Source organism: Gallus gallus, chromosome 1 (genome assembly GCF_016699485.2).
Source record: "Gallus gallus isolate bGalGal1 chromosome 1, bGalGal1.mat.broiler.GRCg7b, whole genome shotgun sequence".
Lineage (NCBI taxonomy): Eukaryota > Metazoa > Chordata > Aves > Galliformes > Phasianidae > Gallus > Gallus gallus.
This window is the reverse complement of record NC_052532.1, coordinates 144,895,099-144,912,753: the sequence shown is the minus strand read 5'-3', so window position 1 is coordinate 144,912,753 and position 17,655 is coordinate 144,895,099. Positions and strand designations below refer to the sequence as shown.

Below are 17,655 nucleotides of genomic sequence, written 5' to 3'. Positions count from 1 at the left end.
TTCAGTGCAAACGACCGACTTTATTTATTCTTTTAAACAGCGAGTTTGTTTACTGCCTAATCCTGAAGTCCCTGACAAGTAAGCAGATCCACCAATGTAAATGTTTGCATAAACAGGGATAACAGGTTGGTGCCCAGGATATTCGAGACCGAGTGAAGATGTGTTACCCGCACAGAGAAATCATCAGTGCAACGTTGTGACACAGACATGTTTTTAGCATGAGACAATCATCTCAGGAATATCAGCACACCTATTTTTTCCTCCAGAAACTGAGGCCACGCTTCTTTCAAACAAAGCTCTTCTGTTACCAATACAGACCCTATTTTTAAAGCATTGATACTTTGTCATAGCAAATGATTGTAATTTTACATTCAAGATACAGCATACTTTTTCAGTGAATCCCAGTTTAAGATATGTTATATTTAAATAATCTATATATTACATAAAAAAATACACATCTGTACCATAAACAAGGTCTCATCTGTACCCAAACGCCCTGCCCCCTTTGGGCAGCAGGCCTTGCTGCGTGCCTCCCTTTCCTTAGGCTCCTCAGCCAGCTGGGACACCCACCCAGCAAACTCCACCGCAATCTACTCAAATGGAGAAGTACTTCCTCAACATACAATCCTGGAATGCAAGAAAAATGCAACTTAAAAATATATGCATTTATTACTTCTTAAAAAAAATAAGAGCGTATCATAGAGCTTCGTACAATTTTCTGATTGAGAAACTCTTGAACTTCCACCATGGATTTAACACCCCTGCTGAATCCTTGAGTACCATGCATCTCCAAGTAAGCTCACTTCAATCTTAAGTACTTAACATGCTTCCATTTTTCTATTTATATTTTGAATGTCAATACAACACTTTATTTCCATATGCTATAATGGCATGTATCTACCAAGTGGCTGAACATCGAGATGCAAGAAGATGCATTTCCCATTGCCCTGTATTCAGCTGCACATTTCACAGAGCTGAACTCATCTCCTCAAGCATAAGTGTACCCTTCATGTTCAGGGGCACACAAAACAACATATATAATGATCTCAATCAAAGAAGAGCTACAAACCATTGCTCAGATGTATGCATTGTTCAATTTATCTTGGCCTGAAAGGAAAACCAGGCCATCGTTATGCTGGCAGATGTATTGTGTCTAAGAACACGGCTACAAGAATGAGAGCACAGATAGCCATTTCTTTTAACAGTTGTTTCAACTTAATCAGAAGTTTCATAGCTCTGTTAGCCTAGCAGCATCTTCTAACACCATTAAATCATTACATTAATAATTAAGGCTACTAATATGCATACAGTAAGGGCTAGCTTGGTGCTGACAAGTCCCTCACCAGCTCCCAGAGTAGTTCTAGAGACTGGGTTCTTTTTGTATGAAGCCAGGTCAATATGCCCATACTTACTTTAATCCTTTCTTTCAAAGCTTGTATCTTTATTAAAAATAATAATAATAAAACATTTAAACAGATAAGATGCCTAACTGTCCAAAACCTAAAATCACCTCTTTTTTTCCCCTCATCAAAACTAGGCAAACAGAATCACAAGCACCTGAACAGCCTCGGTGAATCAAACCAAGGCAAAACTCAATGTCATATTGGTAGGTTAAAAAAAAAATAAGCCACCTATTCAACTGTGTAACTGGTGGTACTATTTCCAAGGAAATTTGAGCTTAACGCCAGCTATCCTAGAGGATAACACTGGAAATTTTAGAGTTCCAAATTTTCTTTTATCTGGGAGGTAACAGGACAGCATACAGCCCTCCTGACTCAGTTTTGCTGCCTCTGTGTCCAACGTCTATCAGTAAAGGAATTCACAGCTTTAGACAGCAAGACCCAACACTGAATAGATGGATAATTTTTCTTTTACACTGTGAGACACTGATTGTAAATGATAAAAACAGGCATAAAGGAGAAACATTTGCCTCTCTGTCTCAGAGCCAACACCTTAATATTTCAGAATAAATGCAAGTAATAAAAATTTATTTGTGTGAGCATTCAAACATGTTTTAGGTGGAAAAAAAGATTGTACCTGAATTTCACGACAAGCTTCACAAATACCTATTACTAAAACTGAAGAACACATAAGGTTCAGAACTTGCATTGGCACAATTTAAAACTGAAGTCATGAAAGAGCTCATCCTACAGGAAAAACAATTTAAATTTAAAGCTTTGAGAGAGAAGGTGTATTAAATTTAAAACAACCAGAAGTAGTACCATAATTGGAAAATCACACTCTGAAAATAGATAAAAAGGAAGAAATACCAGAGAAACAGAGCAAAATTGTGTCTTTGCTGAGGTACGAATAGAAGGGTCCATTGTACAGGATTACCTATCTTCCAATGGCAAATCCTTCACATACAAAAAAAATCAACCCAAGATTCACTTATCACATGGTTCAAGATTTACATGTAATAAAGGCAAGGCAATACTCAAGTTATGGCCTGTCAAATATTTACCCCACTAACATTATCTACAGAAGCACTTTACCATTTTGTACACAGTGATTCCTTATGCACGTCGAAAGGCTTTCAGTTAAAAAAAGACATTATATACATATCTGTACACAATTCCAACAAACATATTTCATCTCCCAGTGGAATTCTTAAAGCAAGATACCTGAGGTTTCTCAATATCTTCAATTTCTCTATCACAAACCTAAATATACATCTCAGATTTTACAAAAAGACACCTCCCTGGAATATGTGCATTATCATTAAAAAAAACTATAGCTTTAAGGAGCTGAAAAAGACTGCCTCCATCTGAGAGACTTCGCTGTCACTCTTGCACGTTGAAGAATGTCCTTTCACCGGAGGATATTTCGGTGATTAAGGGGCAGAACAACATCAGGATTCACTTCTTCAGTGCAGACACCATGGGATCTCTGTTGTCTCAGAAGAAGAGTACTTTAGTAGGATGAAGTACTTCCTCCAGCTAATGAATATCTGAAGAAGAGCATAAGAAACACTTATTATTATGACTTTCAGATCACTTTATGTAACAAGCAGCAATTAAAAGTTATAATTCTGTTATATGTTGTTGAAGTTCTGGTCTTTCTCCTTCCAGAATGACATCCATCAGTACTGCAACACTTGAAAGAGAAAAGCCATAGATCTGAACAATATATAAAATACACTTCATCAGAACGCTGCTGCTTTTCTAACAGCAGCAACAACTCTTATTCAAGTACGTTAGTGAGAAGTATATGATATGGTATATTTTTGTATAACGTGGGCAAAATTTAGCAGTTCTAGCCTTCTTACTTGGCACATTTACATCATAATCACTCCAAAATATTGCTGGGGCAGGAAACTTGTATTTCTTAATCTAAACAGATTCTTAAATCATCCTTTTAATCATATTAAACTTTCAATCAACTTTATAAAACATCACAGATCAGAATTGAAGAGAAAAGGTAAACGGACTCAACTAAAGTTATTGGGCAGTTCTTCTGAGGGTCCCAATAAATCCACACAGTCCAACGTAGGAAATACAGGTTTATCAATCATAGGAGGAATGAAAATCTCAACAGAAATGTGTTGTTGAAGAGTCATTTTCAATAGTTTACTTACAGGTGGATAGGATATTGTAAGTGGATACAAGAAATGACTGAATGATGCAGCAGAGCATCAAGTTTCTTGTAGTATGAAAACTACAAGAACTATAAGGACAAACTATATTTTCAGAAGTTGACTAAGCTCCTAAAATACCCACTAAGCTGTGGAATGGTTCAAATTCATTTTTGAGGAGGATCCTGCCACTCATTTCTTTACCTTATGGAAGGAACACTAACATGCTGATATACTGGCTTATTCTCTGGCATAAGAGAAACTTCACCTACGCATGATCCATCAACAGACATCGTCTATGAATGTTTCTCTCTTTCAAAGAAGAGGAAGCATTTGCCTCCATTGTGACAATAAGATATTATAGCCGAGAAAAACAGCAGTAGTCCACATAATCAGAAACACAAGGAAAATAAAATGCTAAGAAAGTATTTGCTATGACAAAAGTAATGACTGTAGGATCATCTCCAGCACCAGAGAAGTGCCACATGATATCCTCTGCACTAAGGAAAGTGTCAGAGTCCCCTGCAAGAACTGCAAACAGAAAATGCTGTCCAGTCTCATGCGATACAAAATATGCACACCAACAGTATCAATGTTCATATGGACTATCACCTGAAGCTAGAAATCAGAACTGCTGATACAGTGAGGTGCTTGGGGTTTTTTACACAATGGAAAGCAGAAAACTGTTTTTTTCATTTATTATATAAAAAAAAAATCATTATTTCAATTTGTTTGTAGATTAAAATCTGTAATTTTCTGTAATCCTTAGTGAATTGTTCCATTACCTCTGAAGCCTCTGCACAAGGTGAGATACCATGTTATCTGTGATGCCTGGACAAGCCTCTTCAGCTAAATAAATAGCCTTCTTCAGTTCTTCTATGGAATCTGTGTTACCACCACACACTTCACTTTTCTCTTTCAACTGAAATAAAAAATGGAATTGATACATTAATAAAATACTCATAATATTTCCATAAACAGTATAATGCAAAAAACTTGCTATAAGGTGTCTGTCAGTGTTCAGAATGTTAGGGTTTGACTTTTGTTATTCATTCTTGCATTCTAAAGACCTTTTTCTTCCTGAAGTTGGCCTGTGCAGCAGTTATCTGGATGTCATTTGTCTTCACAAGACTTCAATCATTCACACATCCTTTTCATTCAAGTATTGTGACATTGTCCCAAGAAAGATGCACTACTTAGCTGCAGCTGTTTGGTTTCAAGATGCGTTGCTTACACATTCACTTCAGTATGCAAACACAAATAATAAGAACCCAGAGATTTCTGGGAGGCATATATCAATGGGCATAGTGAAGAGAAAACTGCAACACAGAAGAATTTAAACCTTGTAACAGATGGAATGACACAGAAAATGATAAGAGGGAGCTCTGATGACATAAAATCCATTTAGCTGCAACTAAAAGTGTAACAAATCAAGTTCCAAACAGGTTGTAGAAACTTGTTATCTTTCCTCATATTTTTCTGTTTTACAAAGACATAAATCCTAGAGCTGAGTAAGATCTAAAGCAATAACTTACCTCTGCAAATAAAGGGGATATAACTGTAGACAGGCATTGGGATAGAGGCCTTTTGGGGATGTTCTTTTCCTTAAAAGAAAAAAAAAAAAAGATTCTTAAGAATCTTATTTCCAAAAAGAAGCATTTTCATTGCTTCCTGTTTCTAATTAAACAAATGAAAATAGCTCAAACATGCTACACTTCATGAAAAATGTTTCTGTGCATAGACAAATATGTAGAATATCTTGCAACAGACTGTTCTAAAGCACTGTGGAGACCGGAGGTTGAACTAAAGTTTGAGGGTGTGGCCCCTCAAATACATGCAAACTTCAAGTTACAAGGGAAAAAAAATATATATATATATATATATATATATATATATATATCACGGAATCACCCAACCTTGGGTTGGGAGGCACCTCTGGAGACCATCTAGTCATAGAATCATAGAATCATAGAGTGGCCTGGGTTGAAAAGGACCACAATGATCATCAAGTTTCAACCCCCCTGCTGTGTGCAGGGTCGCCAACCACCAGACCAGGCTGCCCAGAGCCACATCCAGCCTGGCCTTCAATGCCTCCGGGGATGGGGCATCCACAACCTCCTTGGGCAACCTGTTCCAGTGCATCACCACCCTCTGTTTGAAAAACTTCCTCCTAATATCCAACCTAAACCTCCCCTGTCTCAATTTAAAATCATTCCCCCTTGTCCTATTACTATCCACCCTTGTAAACAGTCCTTCCCCCTCCTGTTTATATGCTCCCTTCAAGTATTGGAAGGCCGCAATGAGGTCTCCCCGGAGCCTTCTCTTCTCCAAGCTAAACAAGCCCAGTTCCCTCAACCTTTCCTCATAGGAGAGGTGCTCCAGCCCTCTGATCATCTTAGTGGCCCTCTTATGGACTACTGCTACAGCAGGCTCCCTAGATTAGGTTACACAGGAAAGCACCCAGGTGGGTTCTGAGTATTTCCAGAGAAGGAGACTCGACAAGTTCTCTGGGCAGCCTACTCCAGTGCTCTGTCACCCTCACAGTAAAGAAGTTCTGGGAAGCCAGAACTAGACACGGCATTCCAGATGCGATTCCACCAGGGCAGAGTAGAGGGGGAAGATCACCTCCCTCGACCTGCTGGCCACACTCTTTATAATCCACCCCCTGATACCACTGGGCTTCTTGGCCACAAGGGCACACTTCTGGCTCACGGCCAACCTGTTGTCTACCAGGACACTCAGGTCCTTCTCTGCAGAGCTCCTCTCCAGCAGGTCAGCCCCTAACCTGTACTAATGCATGCAGTTACTCCTCCTCAGGTGTAGGACTCTACACTTGCTCTTCCTACCAATCCTATGAAGCCAAATTCACCAAATCCTACACACTCCAATATTCACTGGGTGCCTCTCACACAACAGGTTTAAGTTCACCTAGCCAAAAGAAAATTTGGAAAATAAAATGCTATCTGGTCTTCCCCCACTATTTTGGCAATAGTGTTTATACACGTCACAAACTACAGAAAAAAGACACATTTACAGAATACCCAAACTTTAAGATTTACCCAAAATGTTTTGGCAAAGCAACTGTGAAACACACGTTTTCAACAGAAGTTATGCAAACTTTACAATTCAAATGCTGTCAAAGATATATAATAAATAGACCTGTGAAAAATACTGAATCATGTCTCTAAATTACTAAAGCAAGAGTCCTTGTATAATACAATCAACACTTCAAGCACCTTATTTCTTTGTAACTCCAAAGGCTGGGCTGCTCCATTCTCTAGATTCTTGGGATCTTTTTCTCTTATTGTGAAGATCCATTCTCCTGAGTCACTCCCACCTGAAGCCTGGCCATCTGGTTCACTTTGAGGAAAGGAAAAAAAAGTTTTATTACTTACACCTCATTTCCTATGTTCATTCAACATACATGTTGGTCACAAAACTTCCACTGAAGACCAAAATCAGGATTCTCTTGTATGAGCCAACGAGCATCAAGACAAGTGTGAAAGATAATGCAACTATTTTCTGGGAATTTAAAGGCTTTTATTTAGAAAGTGAAACTAAGGTACTTCAGTAGAAGTTAAAGGAACTTCAAAAAAAAAAAAAAAAAAAGAAAGAAAGAAAGAAAAAGAGAAGCATTAAAGATTGAAAAGAACCTCCCAAGTTATGTAAACAAGTAACGTGAAATGTATTATTTCTATCCAAAAACTGGCTTCAGTAAATTATCTCAAATTATTAGTGAATGGAAGAAAAATAATCCACCTTTTTTTTTTTTTTTTTTTTTTTTTTGCCTATTAAAATAGTTAAGACTCTAGCTTAGAATACCTTTGTGAAAGTCAGTTCATTCCCACAATGAAGCAAATTTCTTCCCAGTTTAAAAAAATGGCTAACCATGTGGGGGATTTAACAAACTACATCACCATGAAAAAATCCCCTGTCCCACTTTTTGTGGATGGCATATTAAAGGAAACTATACTCTCTAATTCCTGATAAGTTGAAAGAACAAAAATATTTATGCTGATCAGTCACAGAATTACATTTCATTTCTCCCTGTAATAGATCTCTAAGTTTGTTTCTTTATGATCTATGAATTAAGAGTGATCTACAAGAAAACCACTACCAATGAAAAGAGTATCTTTTGGCCACTGTACAAAAAGTATTCCAAGTACCATACCAAGCCAAAAACAATGTAATTATTATAATAAAAATGTTCAACATTTCTGCTTGAAGTCACATAGAACTTCTGGCTGTCACTGAATGAAGCAAATCTACTTTCTGTGTATGCATTAGCTCTAGAGAGTTGATCAATTTGGAAAGTTAGCATTCCACTGGATCAGCATGCCAAATCAATTCATCGTCTTATCACCTCTATTGTAAGGGCTGCTGTGAAAGCAGAAAGGAAAACAAGCTTAGACGTTGAATTCAATCATCTCATAAGCACTCAAGAACCACTTTAGTTTCTATGCCAAGCCATCAAAGTTGCTCTCATATTCCACAGGAGAAATGAACTACAACCTGCTGCTTCAGTTAGCAACTGATCTCAGATCAGTTTTAGCACCAGTAATTCAGCTTCCATATCAGGACCGGAACTTTAATCACTGGAAGGAATCAAGACATTAATAATACAGGACAAACCTATAGCTGACGTGTTGGCCAAGATATTTCAATCAACCTGATGCTTGCCATCAGCACAGAGACTGGAACTACAGAGAATAGCTTGCTTTTTATATTATAATTAGGAATTGAACCAGTTCATGAATAAACAGTAGCAATCCCTTCATTTCATTTTAGAAGATCTGCAATCTGATGATGCCTAAGTATTTGAGAATAACAAAGTTAACTTCTTAACTCAGTCATAACTATTTTTAACTTGATTTCCTAAGGAAACTAATTCTTAAATGTATTAAGCAGTTCCATCAAATTTCACAGATAGAAGTTAAAAATAGAATGGGGAAAATCATGTATTTACAGCTCTCTAAAAATCTGAAATTTAATGACTATCATGCTATAGTGGCCTAACCTTCCTAGAAGGATGGGCACAGATATATATCTCATAAATACAATAGGCCTTGTACTCTCAAAACCCCGTTACCATGGAAGCATTATTCCACTAACCCCTTTCTATATACAAGGATATGCTTCTGCTTGCTTACTGCAGACGCCAAAACCTGCCATGAAGGAGACAGCTCCCCTCCTCAGATGGCCCTATGCACACATTGCACAGTGTATACGTACACTGCTACCTGGCTGTGCAGGGTGATCCAGCTTTTGCTCACCTGACAGAAGCATAGTTGGCTTTATGTCTCAGAAGGACCCTAGACTCTACATAGAAGAGAATATTGTACAGAATGAACCAGAAGAATTGTTTGCAGTGATTAAGTTTTTCATATAAAATCCCTTGCAATATTTAAATTAAGATTTAATTAGCTTACTATGGCTGCTATCTTGAAAAGCTGCAATTAAACAACAGAACACAGGAATATACATGCTAAAAATAATGTGCCAAAATAAAAAATCTACAGATTCATTAGACTTACGTATCTGAGTCATCTGAGCTGGAGTCATCGTGACTTTGTTCAGACTTCCACCTCTTGTGTCTATCAATAAGCTCAGTCAGGTAGGAAGTTTTCTTCGCGTTTCGTAAAATGAATTTGTGTTTTAAGAGTTCCTTTGCAGTAGGTCTCTTAAAAAAAAATAAAAAAATACTTCATTTGAAAGTGTTAAGATGACTCACAATAAGAAGGTTAAGAAAACCAGACCAGACTTGATGCAAATGAGTACTAACAAAGACATACACTGTCTACAAATAAGATCTCTACCTGATATTCTAGAGAAGTGGAACTACGTCTATTCTTACGTAGACACTAAATGATAAAACTTTTCCTAAGTATGAAACAATACATTAACTTGTCTTCCTTTGATACTTAAATAATGGGGAGCCTGGGGCTTCACTCACGGCAGAATTTTCTAACATACTCGTGGTTATGAGAATTGTTGCCTCCACCTGAAAGCTTTCTGACTAGGTTGTACAGACCTACCTTTATAGACCTACCTCTTAAGGGTCATACATTAAAAAAAAAGTCCACAAGAAAATAACTCCCTTTTAAACCAGTTTCTGCATTAAGGTGAGACACAGCAAAAATCTCTTCAAGTAAAAAAAAAAAAACTTAACGGGTTAAAAAAAATTAAATGTGATAATCTATTTATAAAACCTAAAAAAGAAGCACCTGGACCTTGGAAAGTCTCCACAAGTAACATATAGTTACCCATGTTTAAAGAAATAACTGAAAAACATTCAACCACCAGAAATCAGACAGATCTCTTCTCTAGAAAAAATAAAGGTAAAGGATATTTTAAAATGAAATAGACCCAAAAAAAGCAAAGGAAAAAATAATTTAAAAACGTGGAGGTGTTGTGCTTGTATAATGGATTCCAGTGATCCAATCATGTAGAGACTTCTGGACGTAATTTGTCAAATTGAAAGAGCACACACAAAAAATTGCCTACACACTGGTTATGATCAATACTGTTCATCCCAGGAACGATAATGAAGTAAGCTTACAGTTTGCTTATTTTTAAAAAACCAGAATTGTAAATAAATATTATTGTTACCAATAAAGAAGAAAGTAATTGAATCTTAAAAGAGCACATTGAAACTTCTAGTTAGACTTTTCCCTACAAATCACTGATACAACTGCTTCCTTTAAACTCCTGTAAACAAGTTTTCCCATAAGGAATTCACGTAAACCAGACAGGTTCCCAACAACAGGCTGAAAAATGGCTGAAACTCACAAAGCTTGGGTCCTTGTTCAAGCAGGCTTCAACAAACTCTTTGAGGGATTTACTGAAGTTTCCTTCCAGCGTTGGTGGATTGTTCTTAGGGATGAGGAACAAAACTTTCATTGGATGTAATTCTGAATGAGGTGGCTCTCCTTTCGCAAGTTCTATGGCTGTTATGCCTAATGACCAGATATCTGCCTGTAAGAAACAATGCTGTTATGATTTAGTCAGAGAAAGAGGAAACAATATTGATTTCCAAGTCAGATTTAAAATCTTTATTGTAAATCACTTCATTAAATTGTTTTTGTAAAAGTGGTCTGATTATGTGGTTAACCACATAAAGTAATCGACGTGGAGCTCATCAGTTGTTTTTATGCTATAGCATAAAGCAGTTCTGACTATTAGAGCTTACAAACTTAAATCAGTTACAACTGACTTTGAAACACAAATCTTTTTAAATATAGTGGTAAAGTTGTAACAAACCAGCACTTAATCATACTGAAGTTTACTCTTCAAGTGCAAGACAGGAAATGATACTGGAATAAAAGATGTTAAAACATGCAGAAAAGATTTTTCTTCAATAAGCATCAACTAGTACAACTTTAAGAAACGGAATAAATTAGAACGTATTTCTTTCTGGGGTTTAACATCATCTTATATATCATTCTTATTCATGGACTAGAGAAACATGGTCTAGAACAGTATTATTCAACTTTTTTCAACTCAAGATTTCAACCAGTTAAATACACAGTCCAAGTACTTGGTCCTAGCTTCTGAAACATGGGAAGCACTTTTCTACCTGATGTGCATGGTGAAGTTTCTGAGAGCCAAGATGGCCTCACCTGAATAAAACTCCTCTAAGTAAGTCATGCAGGTAGACAATGCAAATCCAAAGGCTCAGTGTCATGTTAGAAAGGTAAATCAAATCACACTGCTGAGACCAGTGTTAAGACTCTTAGCATTTAATTTCAGTGACGAGTTGGATTCATATTGTTACTGGATGTGAACATATGCATACTGTTTTTTTAGGAAGGACTATTTACATGTTTTTGTTTTACAAGTTTTCATTGTTAAAATGGTCTATTTGTTCCAGGGAACATAGACTCATATTCATAGCAGGGGAGTTGGACTAGATGACCTTTAAAGGTCCCTTCTGACTCTAAGGATTATATGATTCTATGAACAAAACAGACACAAAAATCAAAAGAACAGGTGAATAAACTCCTCAGAAAAACAGGATAGAAAAAACAAATCACAAATCGCTCTTCCAACCAATGACAAGGTATCATTTAAAAATATTCATGTTTTGTTTTTCTTGTTTCTTCTGAAGCAAAAGCAGAACAGACTTATCCTCAGGTAGAGACCTGAAGTGAACTGCCTGACTTGATTTCCAAACAGTACATCTGGAACATTGCTGTGCCATAAACAGGTTTATTTCCAGGTGTTAGATAGAGTCTTCATTTATCAGTACTGTTACAGAGTCACAGAATCATTAAGATTGTAAAAGATCTCTATGATCATCTCGTCCAACCATCAATCCATCCCATCATGCCTACTCATTGAATCATAACATCACTAAGGCTGGAAAAGACCTCCGAAGTTATCTAGTCCAACCATCAACACCATACACACTCACCCAATCACAGAATTGTTAATTTTGGAAAAGACCTCCAAGATCACTAAACTGCTGCTTCTCCATCAGAGCAGGTCCCCTTTAACTCACAGGTATCCAACCTTATGGCTTGCCCACGTTGTAGTGAGTGAAGAGGAACTGTCTAGGGCTGCATATATACATTAATCATGTATTTCATAAATAATAAAAAATCTCAAATTGAACACAGAGAATTACATCTGTAAATAAGCTCCAAGTTCCATTTTTCTTAATAACAGCATTATCAGCTAAGTTCTCCTCAAGCCTGAGTCTAATTGTGAATAACCTTCCTCAGACAGGAAATCTTATCTTGGTTATGGAAGAAAAATGTCACCTGCAAAGAGAATTCCTCAGGTTAGCAACTGAGCATTATTTCCACAGTTTCTCAAAAGAAATGTGTTAAAGTCATAAAAATAGATAACTTTCTTCTGTCACACTTTCAGTCACAGGGGGGAGCATGTAAATACATGCATATATTTATAAAAAATCAAGTTCATATATGTGTGTGTACATATGTGCATACTTCTTTCTTTCTTGTCTCTTGGGTATCTACTGCCTTCTACTTGTAGTGACCTTTCTCCATTGAAAATGAACAACAAAGCCCAACAAACCTGGGCCACACAATAGCTCTTTGAAGTTGCAGCTTCCTGTGGGAAGCACCAAGATTATTAAAACAAATTCCCTCTGGAACTGCATTGTCTCCTTAAAAAAGGATATCAAAATAGATGCAACAGATGCAAGTACTGACTAAATGTGTATCCATCTATACATTTCCAGGACCTGCTTGTCTGTGACGAGCAAACTTCAAGCACAACAGGTGCAAATCACTTCTCCAAATGGGGAGGGACAACACCAACTGGTCTTCTTTGGATTCATCATCCCAGCAGACATCATTCAAACAACCTTACACCGTTACATTTACCCCATATTAAGATGTTTACAGTTTTAAATCCTGAACAAAAATTACTCTTCGAAGTTCAAATGGGAGTTGGTTATTTGTTCACTGCAGTACTGACAGAAAGAACTTCCCTTCCTTGTTCTAATGAGTAAAGTTTAGTCTGACTTTGAAACTCCTATAGTTGAAAGAAACGGGTTTAGTGCAAGAAAACAAAAGTTAAAAATTAAATATTTAATTCTTCTATTAGAAATAACATAGTAGAAAGGGCAGACAACTATCTACGGGAAAACTAAAGCAAGTAAAAGAAGATGACTTTCAGGTGAAGAAAGGCATTAAAAACATGAAGAAATAGCCATTGACAAAACAAGAAATTAGACAGGAAGGAAGGATCTTATGTGGACGTTGACCTAAAAAGCAAATAAGTTGGAGAAAATGAAATACATGATATGGGGAAAGATAAATACGGAACAGGAAACAAAATAATGAAACAGGTCGTAATTTTAACAGAACTATTACAGTCATGGTTTGACTTTTCATTACTTTTCCCATGGCTGATTTCCCATAGCAGCCAGATTTTTATTATCTCTACGGATTACTTGGGCCTTAAAAGTAAACTACAAGAAAAAATGAAAAATGAAAATTAATTTTTTCCCATCAGGTAAAAAAAGTTTCCCTCAGACTAGCTACTTAACATGTTGAAGTGCAAATATTATAGCTAACTTATAGAACACATCTGGAAATATGTTCTCAAATATACAGGTGTGAATCATTATTTGCTGAAGTCCAGTAGGAGGTGCTGAAACTTCACTATCCATTTCAAAACTATTATCTTCTGCTACTAAAAATAAGTATTAGAAAATGCCTCGTAAATATAAAATTAATTAGTAATACACAGTCTGGGATAAAAATAATACAACTATCCTGAGGACACAAACAGTTTGAAAATGGGACTGAACAGAGTAAGAATGGAATGAGCAAATCCTGTGTGAGAAACACATAGCATATCAGAATATGCCTAATGCAGTCCAAAAGCCCCACCTACAATACTGGGAACATAAACTGCGAGACGAATTGTCAAGACTCACATATTTATATAATCCACCAACTGCCCGTAATACTAAAAGGAATGATAAAAAGGCCAGATCAAATACCTTCATCTTTATTACAATGACCAGCAAAACCGAAATATATCTCTCACCTTTGAATCATAGGCAGATTGCTTTATTACTTCAGGTGCCATCCAAAATGGTGTTCCCACAAAGGTATTCCTCTTTATTTGTGTATCTGTTAGTTGTCCTGCTACTCCAAAATCTGCTAGTTTGACTTCTCCTTGTTCAGATAGCAATACATTAGCCGCTAGAGTAAGGAAGAGGGAACAGCTGAAATTAATATATTTGATTCTGCAAGAGTCTTTGTTTATATTTCATGAGCTCTTCAAACACTATTAGAAAACAAAAACAGTTTACCTTTAATATCTCTGTGGATTTTCTTTTCCGAATGTAGGTAATCAAGACCTTTGAGTATCTCCCTCAGTATTGTGGCGATCTGGGTTTCATCAAGTGAGCCAGGTTCTAACTAGGAGACAAAAGAAATATTTATGTGTGTGCGTATGCATTTATGAAAGGAGAAATGAAGAGACCAGAAATAGAACTGAGTATAAAAGAAATTACTCATTCTGGCATACCTTAAAACTTCCCATTTGCTAACTTTGTAACATGAGATACAACAAAGATTATCTGCAAACAAAAAAAAAAAAATAAATCCACTACAGTTCTAAACTAAGTTGTCTTATGACCAATAAAGAAATACTTCTCTAAAATGCTTTTAAAAGCTTGCAAGAGGCTCCATAAAGACATGGTTAAAAGGTGTTGCTTTGTTGTGGTCACGTCATAGATATATGTGGTTTGAAAAGCATCAACATTGTAAATTCTTTCTTAAGATCACTGGATCTTAGATGTGCAAGTCTACGGGCCCTATATGGATCCAAATCTCAAAAGCCTGAGAAGGAAACAAAGGCACTGAAGATGCCACATCAATCAAATATCATGTCACTATATGTCAGATGAGATTTTATGAAGCTGTCCAAAATGCCACTCAAATCACTATGCTGACAAAGCACTGCATATTTTATAAGTTCTTTTTTCATACAAATCAGAAGGTATAGATCTGCAAATCATCGGAAAGGTCACTACCTAAAAGAAGCTTCTTAGCTAGTAGGGGCATTTTGAGAGAACAAAACTGAAACTCTGATAATTTGCAAATACTCAAAATGGGGAGTGGGCAGCGCTGAGCCCTGCTCTCTGTGACAGCAACAGGGCCTGAGGGAACAGCATGGAGCTGTCAGGAGAGGCGCAGCTGGGGGTTAGGGAAAGGGTATGCACCAGACGGCGGTGGGCATGGAATGGGCTGCCAGAGTTCAAGGAGAGTTTGGGCAACACTTTCAGACAGAGGGTTTTCATTTTGGGTGGTCCTGTGTGAAGCCACGAGTTGGATTCCATGATCCCTATGGGTTCCTTCCAACTGGGGATATTCTATGCTTCTACTCCAGTATTATAATCTACCCAACAAGAGGAGCCACTGAAAAGCATTTCAGAAAAAGATTAATACAAAAAATATTACTACAAATCTCAGCTGGTAGGTAGGAAAAGAGGTAAGATTTCATGTGGTGCTGACAACATGTTTGTTGTATTTTGGCAGCCTTACTTTCAATCTTTCTTGCTTTCGTTTAGCTTTGAAAACTTCATCCTTATAAATTATTCATCTCAGCGTCGATATTACCTCAGCAAACCTAACATTTATAGCGGAAGATTTTGTTCTTAAGAGAGCAACAAACAAGCATATATAATGCCACTCCCCATGGCCCACGAAGATATTCTCAAGGCTTTGCTTCCACTAGGCTGTAAATGCCAGTCCAGGAGTTGGCAACATGATACAGCACATCTAAAAGTGGTAAGCGAACATCTGACAGAAGAGGTTATCCCTCTTAGGATAGTGGGCAGAAGTTGTGAAAACAGACTGTGACTGAGAGTATTAGTGCTTGTCCTCTTGCCACAAACGTATCAAAACTGAAATCCAATGTATGCATAATTCCATAACATGCACTTTCTCTTGTGAGGTGTGACTTTGAAAAATGCCACTGTGAGCTGGTCTTGTTCAGCCTGAAGAAGTCTCCAGGGAGACCTCATTGCCCAAAGAAGTTGTGGATGCCCCATCCTTGGAGGCACTCAAGGCCGGGTTGGATGGGGCCCCTGGCAGCCTGACCTGGTGGGTGGCAGCCCTGCCCACACCACGGGGTTGGAGATGGGTGGGCTTTGAGGTCCCATCCAACGCAAACCATTCTGTGATATTCAAGCAAAAAAGGCACAAAGTTAACATTTCACGTGTACACCTCAACCATGGAATTCAAGGTTCCCATTCAATTTTACCTCATGCTCAGAAACATGATAAAGCGTACCAGTTCTCATACCAGATTTCAGCTGAGAACCATGATGTACATGTTAGAGCTAGGAAAACATGCAGCAGAACATGAATTCAGGATGGATGAAGCACACACAAGATGCTTTATGTACAAACCCTTATATGATGATGTCAGTTCTGTGGCAAAATTTCTTCATTAACATTTCAAGATCTGATCAAAGACTTTGTACTATCCTAGGCAACGAGTTACTGAAAAGTAACTGGTCATCACACAGGTGAATGAGTAGGATTAAAAAAATGTAAAGAAAAATTGAGAACGTTTTCTTTCTTTCTACTCTTCTACACCTTTTTATAACAGCAAGTTACAAAAGCAGTGTCTAGTTACTTTTCTGTCCAGACAACAAACAGTTTTATTTTTCTTTCAGTGTATCTTTATCAGGAACGTTATCCATTTCTACTTCACCACAGAATTCCTACTTAGAGGATGTGGAAACTAAAGGTAGAAATGAGTTCAGAAAGGTAATCACAGTTAAAACATGGCAGCTCAATTGCAGGAAGTCTGCATTTAGTAGACCCTCCTCCTGTTTTCAGGATGTCACAAGTGGAATTCCTTCTCACAAGCCCTTATTCTTTTACCCCATTTATTAGTTGCCTCGGATGACAACAAACTATGCTAGAGGGACAGCCAATCTAAGCAGGAATAACAATTTTCACATACCTAATACATGCATTCTTATTTTTATAATGCTATTTTTAAAGTCTACAATAAACACAAGATGGTGTGCAATTTTCATATACCCTTTTTTAATGGTTGAAGTGAATTGTCAGAATCTAGCCAAATAAAATGTAATCTGAACTAAACTTTTTGAATTATCATTCAAAATTGTTTTTTGTTTTTTTCGTTTTGTTTTGTTTTTGTTTTTTTATTTAGATGGTGCAATCAATCTAGTCTTTCAAATATCTCTTTCAAATAACCTCTCTTCGTTAAGCAGATTCCCTTGCAGGATTATATATAAAACTCCTTGGGGGAAGAGAAATGTAAAGGATTTGGCTCACTGAAATGTACAACTTGAAGTGTTGTCTTTTTTTTTCTTTTCCTTCTTAACATGACCATGAGGAGTTGTGCTAGCAGAATAAAGAGACAGAAAATACTCTTTTCAGCCTCTTACATTCCCTAGCTAACTGAAGACCAGCATTCTAAGATGTCTAGGTCATGATTCCAATGCTGTTTCTTACTTTACTTCCATCTCTAGAAATAATCCATTGTGTCACATGGAAAATAATGTTTTCCCAAGATTGACAAATGCTTTTTCTTCTTTACTGAAACATCCAAACTAA

The 17,655-nt window shown here is 37.0% G+C and overlaps 1 protein-coding gene across 8 annotated transcripts in view; it reads right to left on the bottom strand.

Annotated features, from left to right (window-relative positions):
* The window catches only part of STK24 (serine/threonine kinase 24), a 55,731-nt gene continuing 38,076 nt past the window's right edge, over positions 1-17,655 (bottom strand). For all 8 annotated transcript variants that reach the window (NM_001030817.2, NM_001397804.1, XM_025150154.3 and 5 more), the window contains 8 exons: positions 14,367-14,475; positions 14,099-14,256; positions 10,364-10,549; positions 9,109-9,254; positions 6,811-6,934; positions 5,110-5,178; positions 4,360-4,496; positions 1-2,950 (listed from right to left, as the gene is read on the bottom strand). In NM_001030817.2, the coding sequence (NP_001025988.1) occupies positions 2,914-2,950; positions 4,360-4,496; positions 5,110-5,178; positions 6,811-6,934; positions 9,109-9,254; positions 10,364-10,549; positions 14,099-14,256; positions 14,367-14,475 (966 nt within the window). In that variant the 3' untranslated portion in view covers positions 1-2,913. The remainder of the gene's footprint in view (positions 2,951-4,359; positions 4,497-5,109; positions 5,179-6,810; positions 6,935-9,108; positions 9,255-10,363; positions 10,550-14,098; positions 14,257-14,366; positions 14,476-17,655) is intronic.